We start from the raw sequence: 14,401 nt of genomic DNA, 5'->3' as shown, positions 1-14,401 counted from the left end.
AAAAGTTTTAGGAAGAGACGTTTTAGGCCTTCGCAGATCACAAAATACAAATCGCAACCCGAACTGATGGCACCTTCAAAGTGTGGCATAGTGGTTCAGGGTTGGACACACAACCAAAACACTTTCAGCTGTTGAAATTCGCCAAGGGTCTTTTGCAGGGGTGTTTCAAAACCCGTCGCTACTGGTTCTCTTGTGGGTGTGCACCCATGTGTGACACTTCTGTGCAGAAGCGACTGGGTGGGTGGGTGAACCCTCCTGTTGCCACCGCTACCATTTCGCCCAAACCGGGGGGGTTGGGGGGAACGGTAGCAGTCCAGCACTGATCTTTTGGCCATTGCCTTAGCCCCAGTCTACTTCACCGATGGCGGGAGAAATTATAGGTAACATAACATAACAACAGAGTTGGAAGGGACCTTGGAGGCCTTCTAGTCCAACCCCCTGCCCAGGCAGGAAACCCTACACCATCTCAGTCAGATGGTTATCCAACATTTTCTTAAAAATTTCCAGTGTTGGAGCATTCACAACTTCTGCAGGCAAGTCGTTCCACTTATTAATTGTTCTAACTGTCAGGAAATTTCTCCTTAGTTCTAAGTTGCTTCTTTCTTTGATCAGTTTCCACCCATTGCTTTTTGTTCTACCCTCAGGTGCTTTGGAGAACAGCCTGACTCCCTCTTCTTTGTGGCAGCCCCTGAGATATTGGAACACAGCTATCATGTCTCCCCTAGTCCTTCTTTTTGTTAAACTAGACATACCCAGTTCCTGCAACCGTTCTTCATATGTTTTAGCCTCCAGTCCCCTAATCATCTTTGTTGCTCTTCTCTGCACTCTTTCTAGAGTCTCAGGTAGTCTGTCAACGTTCCAGAAAACCCCCTCCTGCAGAAAAGACTCCGAGGCAAACATCTTTCAAAGTTCTTTTACTAGCATAGATAAACTGGCACAGCTGGATAAACTCCGAAACTGGAGATCCGGGTTTTTCCTCAGTAGTACAAAACCCCGGACCACCCCCCCCACACTTGACTCCTCTGCTGATCATGTGCGCCAATCACCAACCATCCCATCTCGAGGCATCACTCCGACCACTCCTTCTACAGATGCAGTCTTGGCCTTATCTTGACCGCCAGGAAGAATGTTGTTATATCTAATGTCCCCTTGTACCAACCCCCCCCCCACCTTCTCCTACTTTCCCACACAGGAGAAAGTGGCAGCGTGGAAACCTTCGGCCTAGTATGGCTTCCAAAGCTGACAAAGTCCTTGACTTGCAGTCTTTTGTTTAGCTATTGTTTGGAGTTACAACGGCGTTGAAAAAAGTGGCTTAGGACCGTTGTTCACACTTACGACACGTGGTATTCCTCCATGGCCATGTGATCGAAATTCAGACATTTGGCAACAGACTCATATTTATGATGGTTGCAATGTTCCAGGATTGGCGGCCTTCAGATAAACAAAGTCAACGGGGAAGCAAGATTCATTTAACAACCGTGTTCCTAACTTAACAACTGGGGTGATTCACTAAGAATTGTGGCAAGAAAGGGCAGAAATGGGGCAAAGCTCACTCAACAAGTGTCCCGCTTACCAACATACATTTCTGCACACTTGTGGTCAATTTTTGCGCAATTTTAATAAGCAGCTAAGTTCTTAGTTTGTTTAGAATTAAACTGTGTTACATACCTTGCATAGGCCAAAGTATATATTTTTTTCTTTTAAAGATATTATTTATCTTTAAATAATGGATGGGGAAGAACAGGCTTCAACTCAACCCTTCCAAGACAGAGTGGCTGTGGATGCCAGCATCCCGGTACAGTCAGCTGATCCCATCGCTGACTGTTGGGAGTGTATCATTGGCCCCCAGGGGGAGGGTTCACAAGTTAGGCGTTCTCCTGGATGATCGGCTGTCCTTAGAAGAACATATGACGCCGTCGCCAGGGGAGCTTTTTATCCGGTGCACCTGATATGCCAGTTGCGTCCCTTCCTAGACTGGGATTCCCTATGCACGGTCACTCATGCCCTTGTCACTTCCCGCTGGACTACTGCAATGCTCTCTGCATGGGGCTCCCCTTGAAGAGCACCAGGAGGCTCCAGCTGGTCCAGAATGCGACTGCGCAGGTAATAGAGGGAGCACCACGTTGCTCCCATGTAACACCTCTCCTGCGCAAGCTGCACTGGCTGCCGGTGGTCTTCCGGGTGCAATTCAAGGTGTTGGTTATCACCTTTAAAGCGCTCCATGGCATAGGACTGGGTTACTTACGGGACTGCCTACTGCCACCAATAACCTCCCATCGACCTGTGCACTCCCACAGGGAGGGCCTCCTCAGGGTGCTGTCAGCCAAACAATGCCGACTGGCGGCCCCCAGGGGGAGGGCCTTCTCTGTGGGGGCTCCAGCCCTATGGAATCAGCTGCCTCCAGGGTTGCGTCAGCTCCCCGACCTCCGGACCTTCAAACGCGAGCTCAAGACCTTTTTATTCCATCGTGCAGGGCTAGCCTAACGAAATTTTAATGGGGGTTTTTACGTTGGTTTACGATAGTTTTAACTTATTTGGCCAATTTTAGAATTAGTTTTTTAATATGTTTTTAATTTTGTCTATGTCTATGTTGTTTTTATTTTGGCTGTGAACCGCCCTGAGTCCTTTGGGAGAAGGGCGGTATAGAAATTGAATAAATAAATAAATAAATAAATAAATAAATAAATAAATAAATTCACATGGGCATGCATAAATATTCTCTCATTCACTCCATTCTTCTATGGCACGTGTGCCAGAGGTGGCCCGCAGTACCCTCTCTGGGGGCACGTGAGCCATCACCACAGTTGAGCTCCCCCGCGCATGTGCATGCGTCTCCTGCCGGCCAGCTGGTCTTTGGGTCTCTGCTGTGCATGGGGGGCAGGGCTCATGCATGGGGTCCGCGTGCGCATGCATGGGGGTGGGATGTGTGCGGGGGGCTGCAGCGCATGCGTGGGGGGCGGGACGTGTGCAGGGGGGGCTGCATACACATGCATGGGAGGCACATGTGCAGGGTATGCATAGACAAGAGTGTATGCACAGGGGCTGCACAAACATTGAAATTTGGGGGTTCGGGTACGTGCAAGTGCACACGCACTTTTGGCACTCGGTCCGGAAAAGGTTAGCCATCCCTGTTCTAGGAGGTTCAAGATGAATCAAGAGGACGATGGACTCCTACAATCTCTCTGCTGATTACATCACGCTGAGGAATTAAAGCCAAACTCAACTCAACTCGACTCTACACAATCTGCTTTCCTAGCCAAATTATTGAATATTGCACAACATTCAATTTGTTCCTGAGGTTTGTATTGCAGCCAAGACTCGCTGCGGAGCCCAAATATTAATACTTCTCGAAAATGTCAAAATCCTTCGCCAAGAAGCTGACAAAACCTTTAATTACGAATTCACGCAGGCATTCAATTCCAAGAGGGTGTTCTTCTATTGCTAGTGACGTAACGATCAAAAGTGCACAGAAAGGGGCCCTCGACTGACGACCCCCAATGGAACCCAAAATTTCCTTCGATAAGTGGAACGTATCACAAGACATGGCAGAATAGAATAGAATAGAATAGAATAGAATAGAATAGAATAGAATAGAATAGAATAGATGGCATGGCATGGCATGGCATGGCATGGCATGGCAGAATAGAATAGAATAGAATAGAATAGAATAGAATACATGGCATGGCATGGCATGGCATGGCATGGAATGCATGGCAGAATAGAATAGAATAGAATAGAATAGAATAGAATAGAATACATGGCATGGCATGGCATGGCATGGCATGGCATGGCAGAATAGAATAGAATAGAATAGAATAGAATAGAATTCTTTATTGGCCAAGTGTGATTGGACACACAAGGAATTTGTCTTTGGTGCATATAGAATAGAATAGAATAGAATAGAATAGAATAGAATAGAATAGAATAGAATAGAATAGAATAGAATAGAATAGAAAATATGGCATGGCATGGCATGGCATAATCGAATTGAATTGAATCGAATTGAATAACAGAGTTGGAAGGGACCTTGGAGTCCCACCCCCTGCCCAGGCAGGAAACCCTACACCACTTCAGACAAATGATTATCCAAAATCTTCTTAAAAACTTCCAGTGTTGGAGCATTCACAACTTCTGGAGGCAAGTTGTTCCACTGATTAATTGTTCTCACTGACTGGAGATTTCTCCTTAGTTCTAAGTTGCTTCTCTCCTTGATTAGTTTCCACCCGTTGCTTCTTGTCCTGCCCTCAGGTGCTTAAACATGTCCAAGACATCACGAATCTAATACAGCTCGTAAAAGATTTTTACCTTGGCAAGTGCATGCATTTTGAAATGCCATGGTCATTTAAATAAGATACTTTCAATCAATAGCAATTTACACTTCAGAGGAGAAAAAACCTCCAATCATTTCAAATACTTCCTCGGGACTTTTAATACATATATATATATAAATGAGCCTTTATTCCACTCTTACCCGCTGAAGATACATATGTGACCAAAGTTTTAAATAATTTGTTTGGGTGAGTTTACAAAACAGTTAGGTTTCTCTTTCTCTAGATCAGGGGTCTCCAACCTTGGTCCCTTTAAGACTTGTGGACTGCAACTCCCAGAATTCCTCAGGCAGCTTTGCTCAGCTCAGCTTTGCTGGCTGAGGAATTCTGGGAGTTGAAATCCACAAGTCTTAAAGTGGCCAAGGTTGGAGACCCCTGCTCTAGATGATTGCATACAAACTATTATAGGATAAATTTGATGGGGGATATAATCATAATAAGTTCACAGCATGGAACTTGGCTCCAATAATTTTCACCTTTATGGAACTATTTATATAATGAACGACCGCTGCTTATGTTGTTTTTCTGAGATCGTTCTGACTCAGTCTTAGCAGAAGCAAGAAACAAACCTCTTGTCACATACAAAAAAAACCCCTCTCTATTTACCTCTTGTGAATTAATTGGTATTCACCTACCGAAAAGTCCAGGCAGGAGTCTTTCAAAGAGTTAATTCTAGCCACAGACCTTATCAGTTCCTTGGGATTAATTGCAAGGTCGTGAACTCCCAGCCAAAGGGCTGCAAATTAAGTTCTGGCAAGCAGTCTTTGTGGCACGAAACACCATGAGGCAAAATCGTCAGAAATACGAACGGTTGCCTCCTACGACAACCACTCCCATTTCCTCCTATTTATTCCCCAGCCAGGGAGCGGCCATTCAGCGTCCACTGGTGCTTTACTTCCCGAGTCGTCTCCTTGTCCTCCATTGTTCCCCTCTCCTAACTACTCTGCGCATACGTGCATCTGGAACAGGCCCCAGCTGTTCTTCCCCCTCACTCATATCAGCCTCCAGAGGCAGCTGCCTCTCCAGTGGCTGAGAAATGTTGGATGGCTCTGGATCTATCTCTGTGCCCGATGCAGAGCGTCCATCAGAACCTTCCCCAGACTCCAGCACTGGCCCAAGTTCCTCCCCAACCTCCTCATCGTCTGAGTCTGCCACCAGCTCCGCTGGCAGCTGGCGAGCCACAACAGAGATAGCATAGAGGTGTATTTTCCTATTACGATAACCTGGACCCTTCCTATTCTTGGAACCACATTCAATAAGTAAAATAATATAAAGCTTTCAGAATCTGCATTAGTAAGTAATTTCTCTATTATCTTGTACCTTAGTTTGGCTGGGGCCCCATCCATTCTGTCTATTAGCTCTCTGCATTGCAGTTTTAGTACTTTTCTTAATAATACGTTAATCTGTGTCATTTCCTTTTTAATTTTTAAAAACTATTTTTACTTGTTTTATAATGTGTAAGCTGTCCAGAGCTGCTTTAGAGGAGAGTTGGGCGACATAGACATTTAATAAATAGACAGACGGTAAGTTCAGACTACATTGAAGTCTGTATAAATTGGACTAAATGCGCTGAATACAGTTACTTCTCAACTTACGACCGCAATTGAGCCCCAAATTTCTGTTGCTAAGTGAAACATTTCTTAAGTGAGTTTCGCCCCATTTTACAACTTTGCTTGGTAGAATTATTGCATCTGACAGTTGCTTTCCAGTACAATATGGGCTGATATTTTTCCCAGCACGAGGAATTTTTCCAATTTTAACTGGAGATGCCAGGAACAGTGCTTCAGTATATGCCATTGGTCGATCTACCTTCAACGTGCCAATTATTTGTAGTTGGCAACATGTCTTTATCTTGTTTGGCACAAAGGATACAGTCCCATTGACTGCTGCCCATCTTATTCTATTTTTATTTTCATATTAGTATAGCTCTATGATCTGTATCTTGGTTGTGCAATTTGTTATCAACTTTTATATTTTCTGTAATTACCGACATCTCAATTTTACCATTTGGACGTTTTAATTGTATAATTGTTTGTTTGGATCGTTGCAAATGGCTACTGGTTTGGCAGGCTACAAGTAGAATAATCAAAGAACCAAATACGTGTTATATAATGTTAATTGCGTGAAACACTTGGCAAAGCCCCACATTATCTTAATCTGTAGACTTTGACAAATATTATTAATACACTACAACCATGCTGACAATTTTTTTAAAAAAATATTTGCTTTCTACCAAGGTTAAGGACTTATCTGCTTTATCAAATTACCTTCAGTGTTAATAATTTTTTGTTTTAATTTCCCAGTACCAATTCCATAGCCAGATCATTCGTTTAATTAAATTTCCCTTTGTTAAGCTAAGTTCAAATATTACCCCTGGCCTCCAGAGAGAGAGAGAAAGGGACACACACACACACACACACACACAGAAGTCCCTCATACACACCCCAAGGCAGCCACATGCCTTCACTAACCTGCTTTCCATCCCCAGGAGCACAACAAATTAAAGTTTAATTTGTGTGTATTGTTTGGACTGCTAAATTGGCCGTGCCCACCCAGTCACATGACCACCTAGCCATGCCCACCCAGTCACATGACCACCTAGCCACGCCCACCCAGCTGGTCCAGCCCCCCCAACAGTCTGAGGGATGGTGAACTGGGCCCCTGTTTAAAAAGTTTGAGGACCCCTGCTTTAAATGGTGTAGCTACGTTAATACAAGAACTCAACTGGAGAAGAATGTTCAACTAGCATATATGGAAGGTCACGTACCAAAATCTTGCTTATGCTGTCAACTATAACTTAGGTTTCTGTCAACTAGCAGTGTCAGTGGTCAACCAAGTTTTGTTTTAGGATTTAATGGTCTTACACCACAAACCCTTGACCCAACGCAACGAGACCCAAACTCATTGCGGTGGACAAGGGCATGCATTCAATTTCATGGCTATTTACAATTGTTGGCTGAACAGGGACAAAAAAAGCCAGAGAAATAATTGATGCCTGGAAAACAGATTCCTTGGAAAGGAAGGTTGATTTTTCACCAGCTTATTGGATACTTTGGAGCCGAGGGAGTGGCAGCAAAAGGAAACAACAAACAACAATTTAATAATACTGTATATAAAATACTAATGATCTGATGTTCATTTTGAAAAATCCTTTCTTAGCGAGCACCTAGAAGCCAAGACCAACATACATGCCGAATTTCAAGTGTGTAGGCTTTACCGTTCTGGAGAGTTCGTGATTGAGTGAGTGGATTTAATGCATACACACACACACACACACACACACACACACACACACACACACACACTCTTAGAGATTGCTTAACTTCAAAAGACTCTGCATCTTCTACTTTAAAAGCAAGAAATAATAACCACAGAGAAATAGATCGTGATTCCCAGAAGGAAAAAAAACAACCCAACCCTGTGCATATCAACAACAAAAACAACAACTGAACAGGAGTTCAGCAACCACCTTGTTCCAGGACCAGGATGGAGACTCTGGATTTCAAGGACTTTCGGTGACTATCAGAGTGGAAGCCCTACAGATCTCTTGGGGGTTACTCTTCCAAATGCCACGACAGAGAAAGCATGTTTCCTACGCCAACAGAAATGCAACCCCCCCCCCAAAACAGAAAGAATGAGACAAGAATGAAAACATGACTTCATTAAGCAGTTTATTGTTAGCAGCTTAGAAACCATTGGTCATGACCCAAAGGAAATGTGTAACTCCCACTGACAAATTTTTTAATCCCTGCGTAGGGGGACAGTACTTGGAGTAGAACAGCTGTCAACAGCATATGGAGGCCACCTACTCTGTACATCAGCCGGAAGGCAGCTGGAATTCCAATCCCTGATCCTCATGATCAAGGTTCTAGACATCCATCAATAGAGGAAAATCAAAGGCAGGAGACTTGGTATGGAAACACCAAAGGGAAATAATAATAATAATAATAATAATAAAAAACAGAGAACTCAGCTAAAGTCTTTTTCCAAAGTGCAGAGTGATGGATCTCAGCAACATACAAAAGTTAGCGAGTATACAGGAAAGATAAAATAGATGCAATTATTAAATAGAAAAGAATTTGAAATGAAGATGTATATAAATAGAAAATCGGGGGCTGATCGAATACCAGTTTAGATTGGATTAAAAAACGGAAACTGCAAGGGAGTGGGAAAGGAGAGAGGAGTAGAGAAAGGGAAGGAGGGGAGAAGGGAGGAAAGGACAGAGAGGTATAGAAGAGAGGAAGAAGCAGAGGAAGAAAAGGGAGAGTAGGAGAGAGGGTTAGAAAGGGAGGAAGAAGAGAGGAGTGGGGGAAGGGAAGGAGAGAAGGGAAGGAGAGGAGGAAGGAAGAAAGTAGAAAGAGACAGAAGAAGGAAGAGAAGGGGAAAAGAAGAGGAAAGGCTGTGGTAAAATAAAGGAGAAGAAATTTGTAGCCTATGACTATCATTAAGTGTTGTATCATTAAGTGTTAAATTTGTACCCTAGGACTATCATTAAGTGTTGTAAGTGTTGTACCTTGATGAAGGTATCTTTTCTTTTATGTACACTGAGAGCATATGCACCAAGACAAATTCCTTGTGTTCCTTGGCCAATAAAAAAAAATTCTATTCTATTCTAAACGGTTAAAGAGCAGCTCCGAAGAATTGTAATTGAAAATGAAAAGTGGAAGGATAAGATGAATAATTAATGATGGATAAGAGACTGTACATTTAAATATGTTTATGAGATGTAAGTAAAATGTATTGGGGAGGGGAAAGAGAAGAACAGAGATGGGGGGGAAGAAATGGTGAAAACAATGTATTTGTGATCCTAAATATTCCTTTTTTCTTACTCTTTTCATGTATCCAAATTATGTTCATACTTCTTTCCACCTGTTACCTTATATATGATTGACACATAAATAAATACAATAATAAAGAATTTTATAAAAGGGATGAATATGGAAAAAGCGATGTATGTAACCCGGTCAACCCTCCGTTCATAAAATACGTACAACGATAGAAAACTTTTAATAAAACTTGTTTTTTTAAAAAAAGTTAGTGAGCAGGCCGCTAAACCATAGATATGTCCCAGCAACAGTCCAGAAGGAAGGAAAATTCAGGTTTCGTTCCACCCTCTCTAGAATCGACTAGCGAAATCTGAACCCTGGAAATGCACAATATTGTTCCTGAGAATCAGGCTAGCAACTGTCTCATTTCCCCCGTGATCCAGCAGGCATTCGGATAAATTTATTTATTTTATTATTTATTTAAACAAATTTTTATACCGCCCTTCTCCTGAAGGACTCAGGGCGGTTCACAGCCAACTAAAACCACAATAATAAATATATTAAAACAATAATTAAAAAACCTATCAAATATGGCCAATTTAAAATATATATAAACAATAAAACCCAATTAAAATTTAAAACCCCAATAGTAACATATAAAATTCTAAAATCCTATGCCAGTCCTGCTTGACAAAATAGATACGTCTTCAGCTCGCGGCGAAAGGTCCGAAGGTCGGGAAGTTGACGAAGTCCCGGGGGAAGTTCATTCCAGAGGGTAGGAGCCCCCACAGAGAAGGCCTTTCCCCTGGGGGTCGCCGGCCAGCATTGCTTGGCTGACGGCACCCTGAGGAGTCCCTCTCTGTGGGAGCGCACGGGTCGGTGGGAGGCAAACGGTGGCAGCAGGCAGTCCCGTAAATAGCCCGGTCCTATGCCATGGAGCGCTTTAAAGGTGGTAACCAATACCTTGAATTGCACCCGAAAGACCACAGGCAGCCAGTGCAGCTTGCGCAGGAGTGATGTTATATGGGAGCCACGAGCGGCCCCCTCTATCACCCGCGCAGCTGCATTCTGGACTAAGTGGAGTCTCCGGGGAAGACTAAAGACTAAAGCGGGGAATCCAACATATTTAAGCCTTTTTTGTTATTTATATCCAGTTTGGTTTCACATCTGAGATAACGTAAAAACAGAATTATAGGAACTGCTAGGATCATTTCGTTCAATTTTAGCCAGCCTCTTACTTTGGACCAATAGCGCCTTTATCATTCAGACAGTGTTTTCAGATCATTTGTTTACTGATGAAATCTCTTTCCACTTTAAACAAAAGATATACACGTTTAAGTCTTTTTTACACAATTATTTTAAAAACCCAGTTCCGAGCTTTCCAAATATTTATACAGTACAACACGAACGACAGCCCCAAGGATCTTCCGCTAATCGCCCTGCAATATAAACTGAGCAATCCTAATCAAGAATTAATTTCCACTGCTGCTTTAAATAGCATTTATCCAGGAAAATGAATCCTCATGTCAATTTTCAGATTTATGAAACTACACACGATGCCTCCATTCTGGCTATTACTAAATCCATGTTTTATATCTCCACATGTACCCTTATATGTCTTTATATATTAAATAAATTTATATGGCCATCCAACTCACTGTCGGCAATTCTCTTTACCAGATATTGGAATATAATGCATGTATATCAAACATTTGCAGGTCAAAGGCAACACTAATGTTTTTACTATTAAAAGTATACTGAATAATTTTAAATAACACTTTTGCTAAAAGACACTTCACCTACAGATCTGAGTTCCCCCAATTCTTTCACCTCCCAAACAGGTGTAAAAATTTGAAGATCCAATAACTCACCACTAAAAAAAACCCTCTGCATAATATAAGGCTATTCCACCTGTTAAGAATCACTTGTAGCACCCTAAAATTTCTGTTTTCAGCAGAGTTAGTCAACTCATTAAACATTTTATCATGCCTGACACAAAACTTTCAACACCAGTTGAGCCCAGAACATAAGAATAAATCAAGATGGCCACACAACTATAGTAAAACGAAAACACAACTCCTATTGTTCACCAGGGGAGGCATAAAAATCCATAAAACCAACTTGACATGCTATCAAAAACACAAAATGTATACGGTAGTGGCCAAAATTGTGGAAACCTTTTGGGAAAAGTGTATTTTCTCAGACTAGCTAATAACACCACTTTTTTTTTGAGTAGTACCATAAAATTATATATCAATGGAAAGATAGTTTAATCAAGAATGTAATGCCATAACTTTGATGAAGGATTTGCTATTAGAATAGCAATTACAGTATAAAGGTGAAACATGTAGAAAAAAGAAGATATACAAAAATGATCACCATAGGAAAAAAATGAGAACTATAAAAATGATCACCATGTCAGTTAATACTTAGCTGGGTGACCTTTAGCATGAATTATGGCCTTACAATGTCTTCCCATGGAGTAAACCAAGTCTTTGAGTTCTGCAGCTGTTATCATGTGAAACCAAGATTGAATGATTGGTTCTATTAACTGGGTTTTATTGCTGGGTCACTTCTGACTAACAAATTTCTTTAATCGGCTCCATAGATTTTCAATTGGGTGAAAGTCTGGGCTATTCCCAGGCCATTTCAGTAGTGGAACAGGATTATCTTGAAACTCAAAACAAAAAAAAAGAAAAAGTGGTGCTATTAGCCATCAAACCTCAAAAATGCACTTTCCCAAAAAGGTTTCCACAATTTTGGCCGCCATTGTATTTTGGCGGGTTGAACTCACACGGCACAGTTCGGAGGTAGAGGTTGTCTCGTATGATCTGCTGAAGCTCGTGATCCACCGAACCCTTCTGGAACCGCAGATTGAGGTAGTGACGGAGATCCTTATCCACAATGCCTCCTGAAAAAAAAAAATGAACAACCACACTCAGATTAATAGGAAAACAGGAAGCTGGACTAATAAGGTTATTTCCTCACAAGTTAAAATTTTTTGGTTCACCTATAATTGCATCCATGAGTCACTTCCTAGCTTTGTAGCCTCATTTTCCTTGGTTTTTTTTTGTTTGTTTGTTTCTGAGTGGTTATAAATTACGCGTTTTCAATTCAGGAAATTAAAAAAAATGAAAGAAACTAATATACAACAGAAAGTCAGAAGGCGCTTATGGCAAATGGTTACTTTAAAGAAAAACTGACGAGGAATGGAGCATATAAGGCAAAATATTTGTCAGGTTCCGTGTTACTAACTTAATAACTGCAATGATTCGCTTAACAACGGTGGCAAGAATGGTCATAAAATGGGGCAAAACTCACTTAAGAAATATCTCACTGAGAAATAGAAAAATTGGGCTCATTTGTGGTTGTAAGTCCCCAATCGACTGACTACCTGTACAGTTTAAAAAGAAGTTGAAACGTTTTAAAAAATTTGATCTTCAACTTCAACTTCTTTATTGCTTCACGCTAATTTTTAAACATGTTTTTCAGCCAGATTAACTTTGGAAAGAGGTTGCATAGAAATGCTGCGCTAATCATTATAATTAGTAGTTCTTGGCTGAGAAGTGCTGAAGTCCTGTAGCTTTTCCTAAAAAAATGTGTCAGAGATGTAAATAGTTCCTAAAAAAACACCAACTATTAGAATGTGAATCACTCATCTTTTGCAAAGAGCATACGTAGGTGTGTAGTTTGTAACTCTGGCCCAAAATTAAAGATCTTGCTTTATTATTTTTCAAGAAGAAGAAGAAGAAGAAGAAGAAAACCCATTTACTAATTCAAAACTAGCCAGTTCTATATGCATTTTAAGTTCTGCTTTTGGAAATAAGCTTGCTTGCTTTGCTTCATGTTCTAGATTAGGGGTCTCCAACCTTGGCAACTTTAAGACTTGTGGACTTCAACAACCACCACGAAACTAGAACCAAGGAGAAATGTCCTGACAGTCAAAACAATTGATCACTGGAATGACTTGCCTCCTGAAGTTGTGGGTGCTCCAACCCTGGAGGTTTTTAAGAAAAGAATGGGCAGCTATTTTTCTGAAGTGGTGTAGGGTTTCCCTGCCTAAGCAGGGGGTTGGACTAGAAGACCTCCAAGGTCCCTTCCAACTCTGTTATTTCTATTCTAATATATGTTCACAAATCTGTAGATTCTATAGACTTGAACCATCTGAAGGCCACATGATTAACTGGGCACTCCAGAAGCAATGAAAGATGTCATGGGTTAAAGAAACTAGAGAAAATTCAGAAAATTGATTTATCCATAGTGTGGGGTCTTGAAAACACTGGAAAAAATGTTGAAAATAGAGAGGGAATTTTCAGATTTTTTTTTTATTTGCATTTATATCCTGCCCTTCTCCGAAGACTCAGGGCGGCTTACACTGTGTCAAGCAATAGTCTTCATCCATTTGTATATTATATACAAAGTCAACTTTTATTGCCCCCAACAATCTGGGTCCTCATTTTACCTACCTTATAAAGGATGGAAGGCTGAGTCAACCTTGGGCCTTGGTGGGACTTGAACCTGCAGTAATTGCAAGCAGCTGTTGTTAATAACAGACTGTCTTACCAGTCTGAGCCACAGAGGCCCCTTTTTTTGCAGCAAAAAAAAGGTAGGAAATAGTAACAAGAAGAGGATATCCAAAAAGTTGGGGGGGAAAGCTTTCTTAAACAGGGACCGTTGCATACAAGCCTTGAATTTATTTTCCCCAAGCAATGAAATTGGAGCGAGATGGTAAATACTGCACTCTGAAAGAATGAAAAAAACACACACAGAAACTTTCTAAATAAAGACATCCATCGTGGCAACCCACAGTGCCGTAAAAATGACCAAGCTAGCTAGCGACCAATTATCAACAATCCCCCACTGTATAAACTTCTAATTATTACAAGGGAAACATACAGTAGCAATTTTATAAAACAGTTACAGGCCTTCGCCGTTAATTTAAGATGCGCCTTGCAACTTAGGAAGCGCTTAGCAAATTGCTTCTGAGCATTTGTGGATTAATGGCTTTTAAGTCCCAGAAGCACTGACTCAAACTTTCCTCTTTTATTCACAGTGATTGGCTTCGCAGCAGTCAGGCCCTGAATGAGCTTGAAGTGTGTAAATTAAACACCACTATGCACGTTATCTTTCATAATGCAAACCTCTCCGATAAAGCTATCAGCTAAAAGGGCCTATTTGTAACTCTAGCTAACAGGAATTCCTAGGTCTTCAGCACTCCCATCAGAGGTTGGATCAGCCTGCGCTGTTCCTGCCTCCTCTCCACTCTCCATGCACGGGGATCAGGAGGGGGCGGTCCTTGTGGTCAAC

At 41.6% G+C, this 14,401-nt stretch overlaps 1 protein-coding gene across 12 annotated transcripts in view; it reads right to left on the bottom strand.

Annotated features, from left to right (window-relative positions):
* MAGI2 (membrane associated guanylate kinase, WW and PDZ domain containing 2) overlaps positions 1-14,401 on the bottom strand; it is a 755,967-nt gene that overhangs the window by 576,019 nt on the left and 165,547 nt on the right. For all 12 annotated transcript variants that reach the window (XM_058190302.1, XM_058190300.1, XM_058190301.1 and 9 more), the window contains one exon: positions 11,889-12,005. In XM_058190302.1, coding sequence (XP_058046285.1) covers positions 11,889-12,005 — 117 coding nt within the window. The remainder of the gene's footprint in view (positions 1-11,888; positions 12,006-14,401) is intronic.

This window comes from Ahaetulla prasina, chromosome 7 (assembly GCF_028640845.1).
Source record: "Ahaetulla prasina isolate Xishuangbanna chromosome 7, ASM2864084v1, whole genome shotgun sequence".
NCBI classification, from domain to species: domain Eukaryota; kingdom Metazoa; phylum Chordata; class Lepidosauria; order Squamata; family Colubridae; genus Ahaetulla; species Ahaetulla prasina.
The sequence above is the reverse complement of the archived record's forward strand: the minus strand, read 5'-3'. Positions and strand labels throughout refer to the sequence as shown.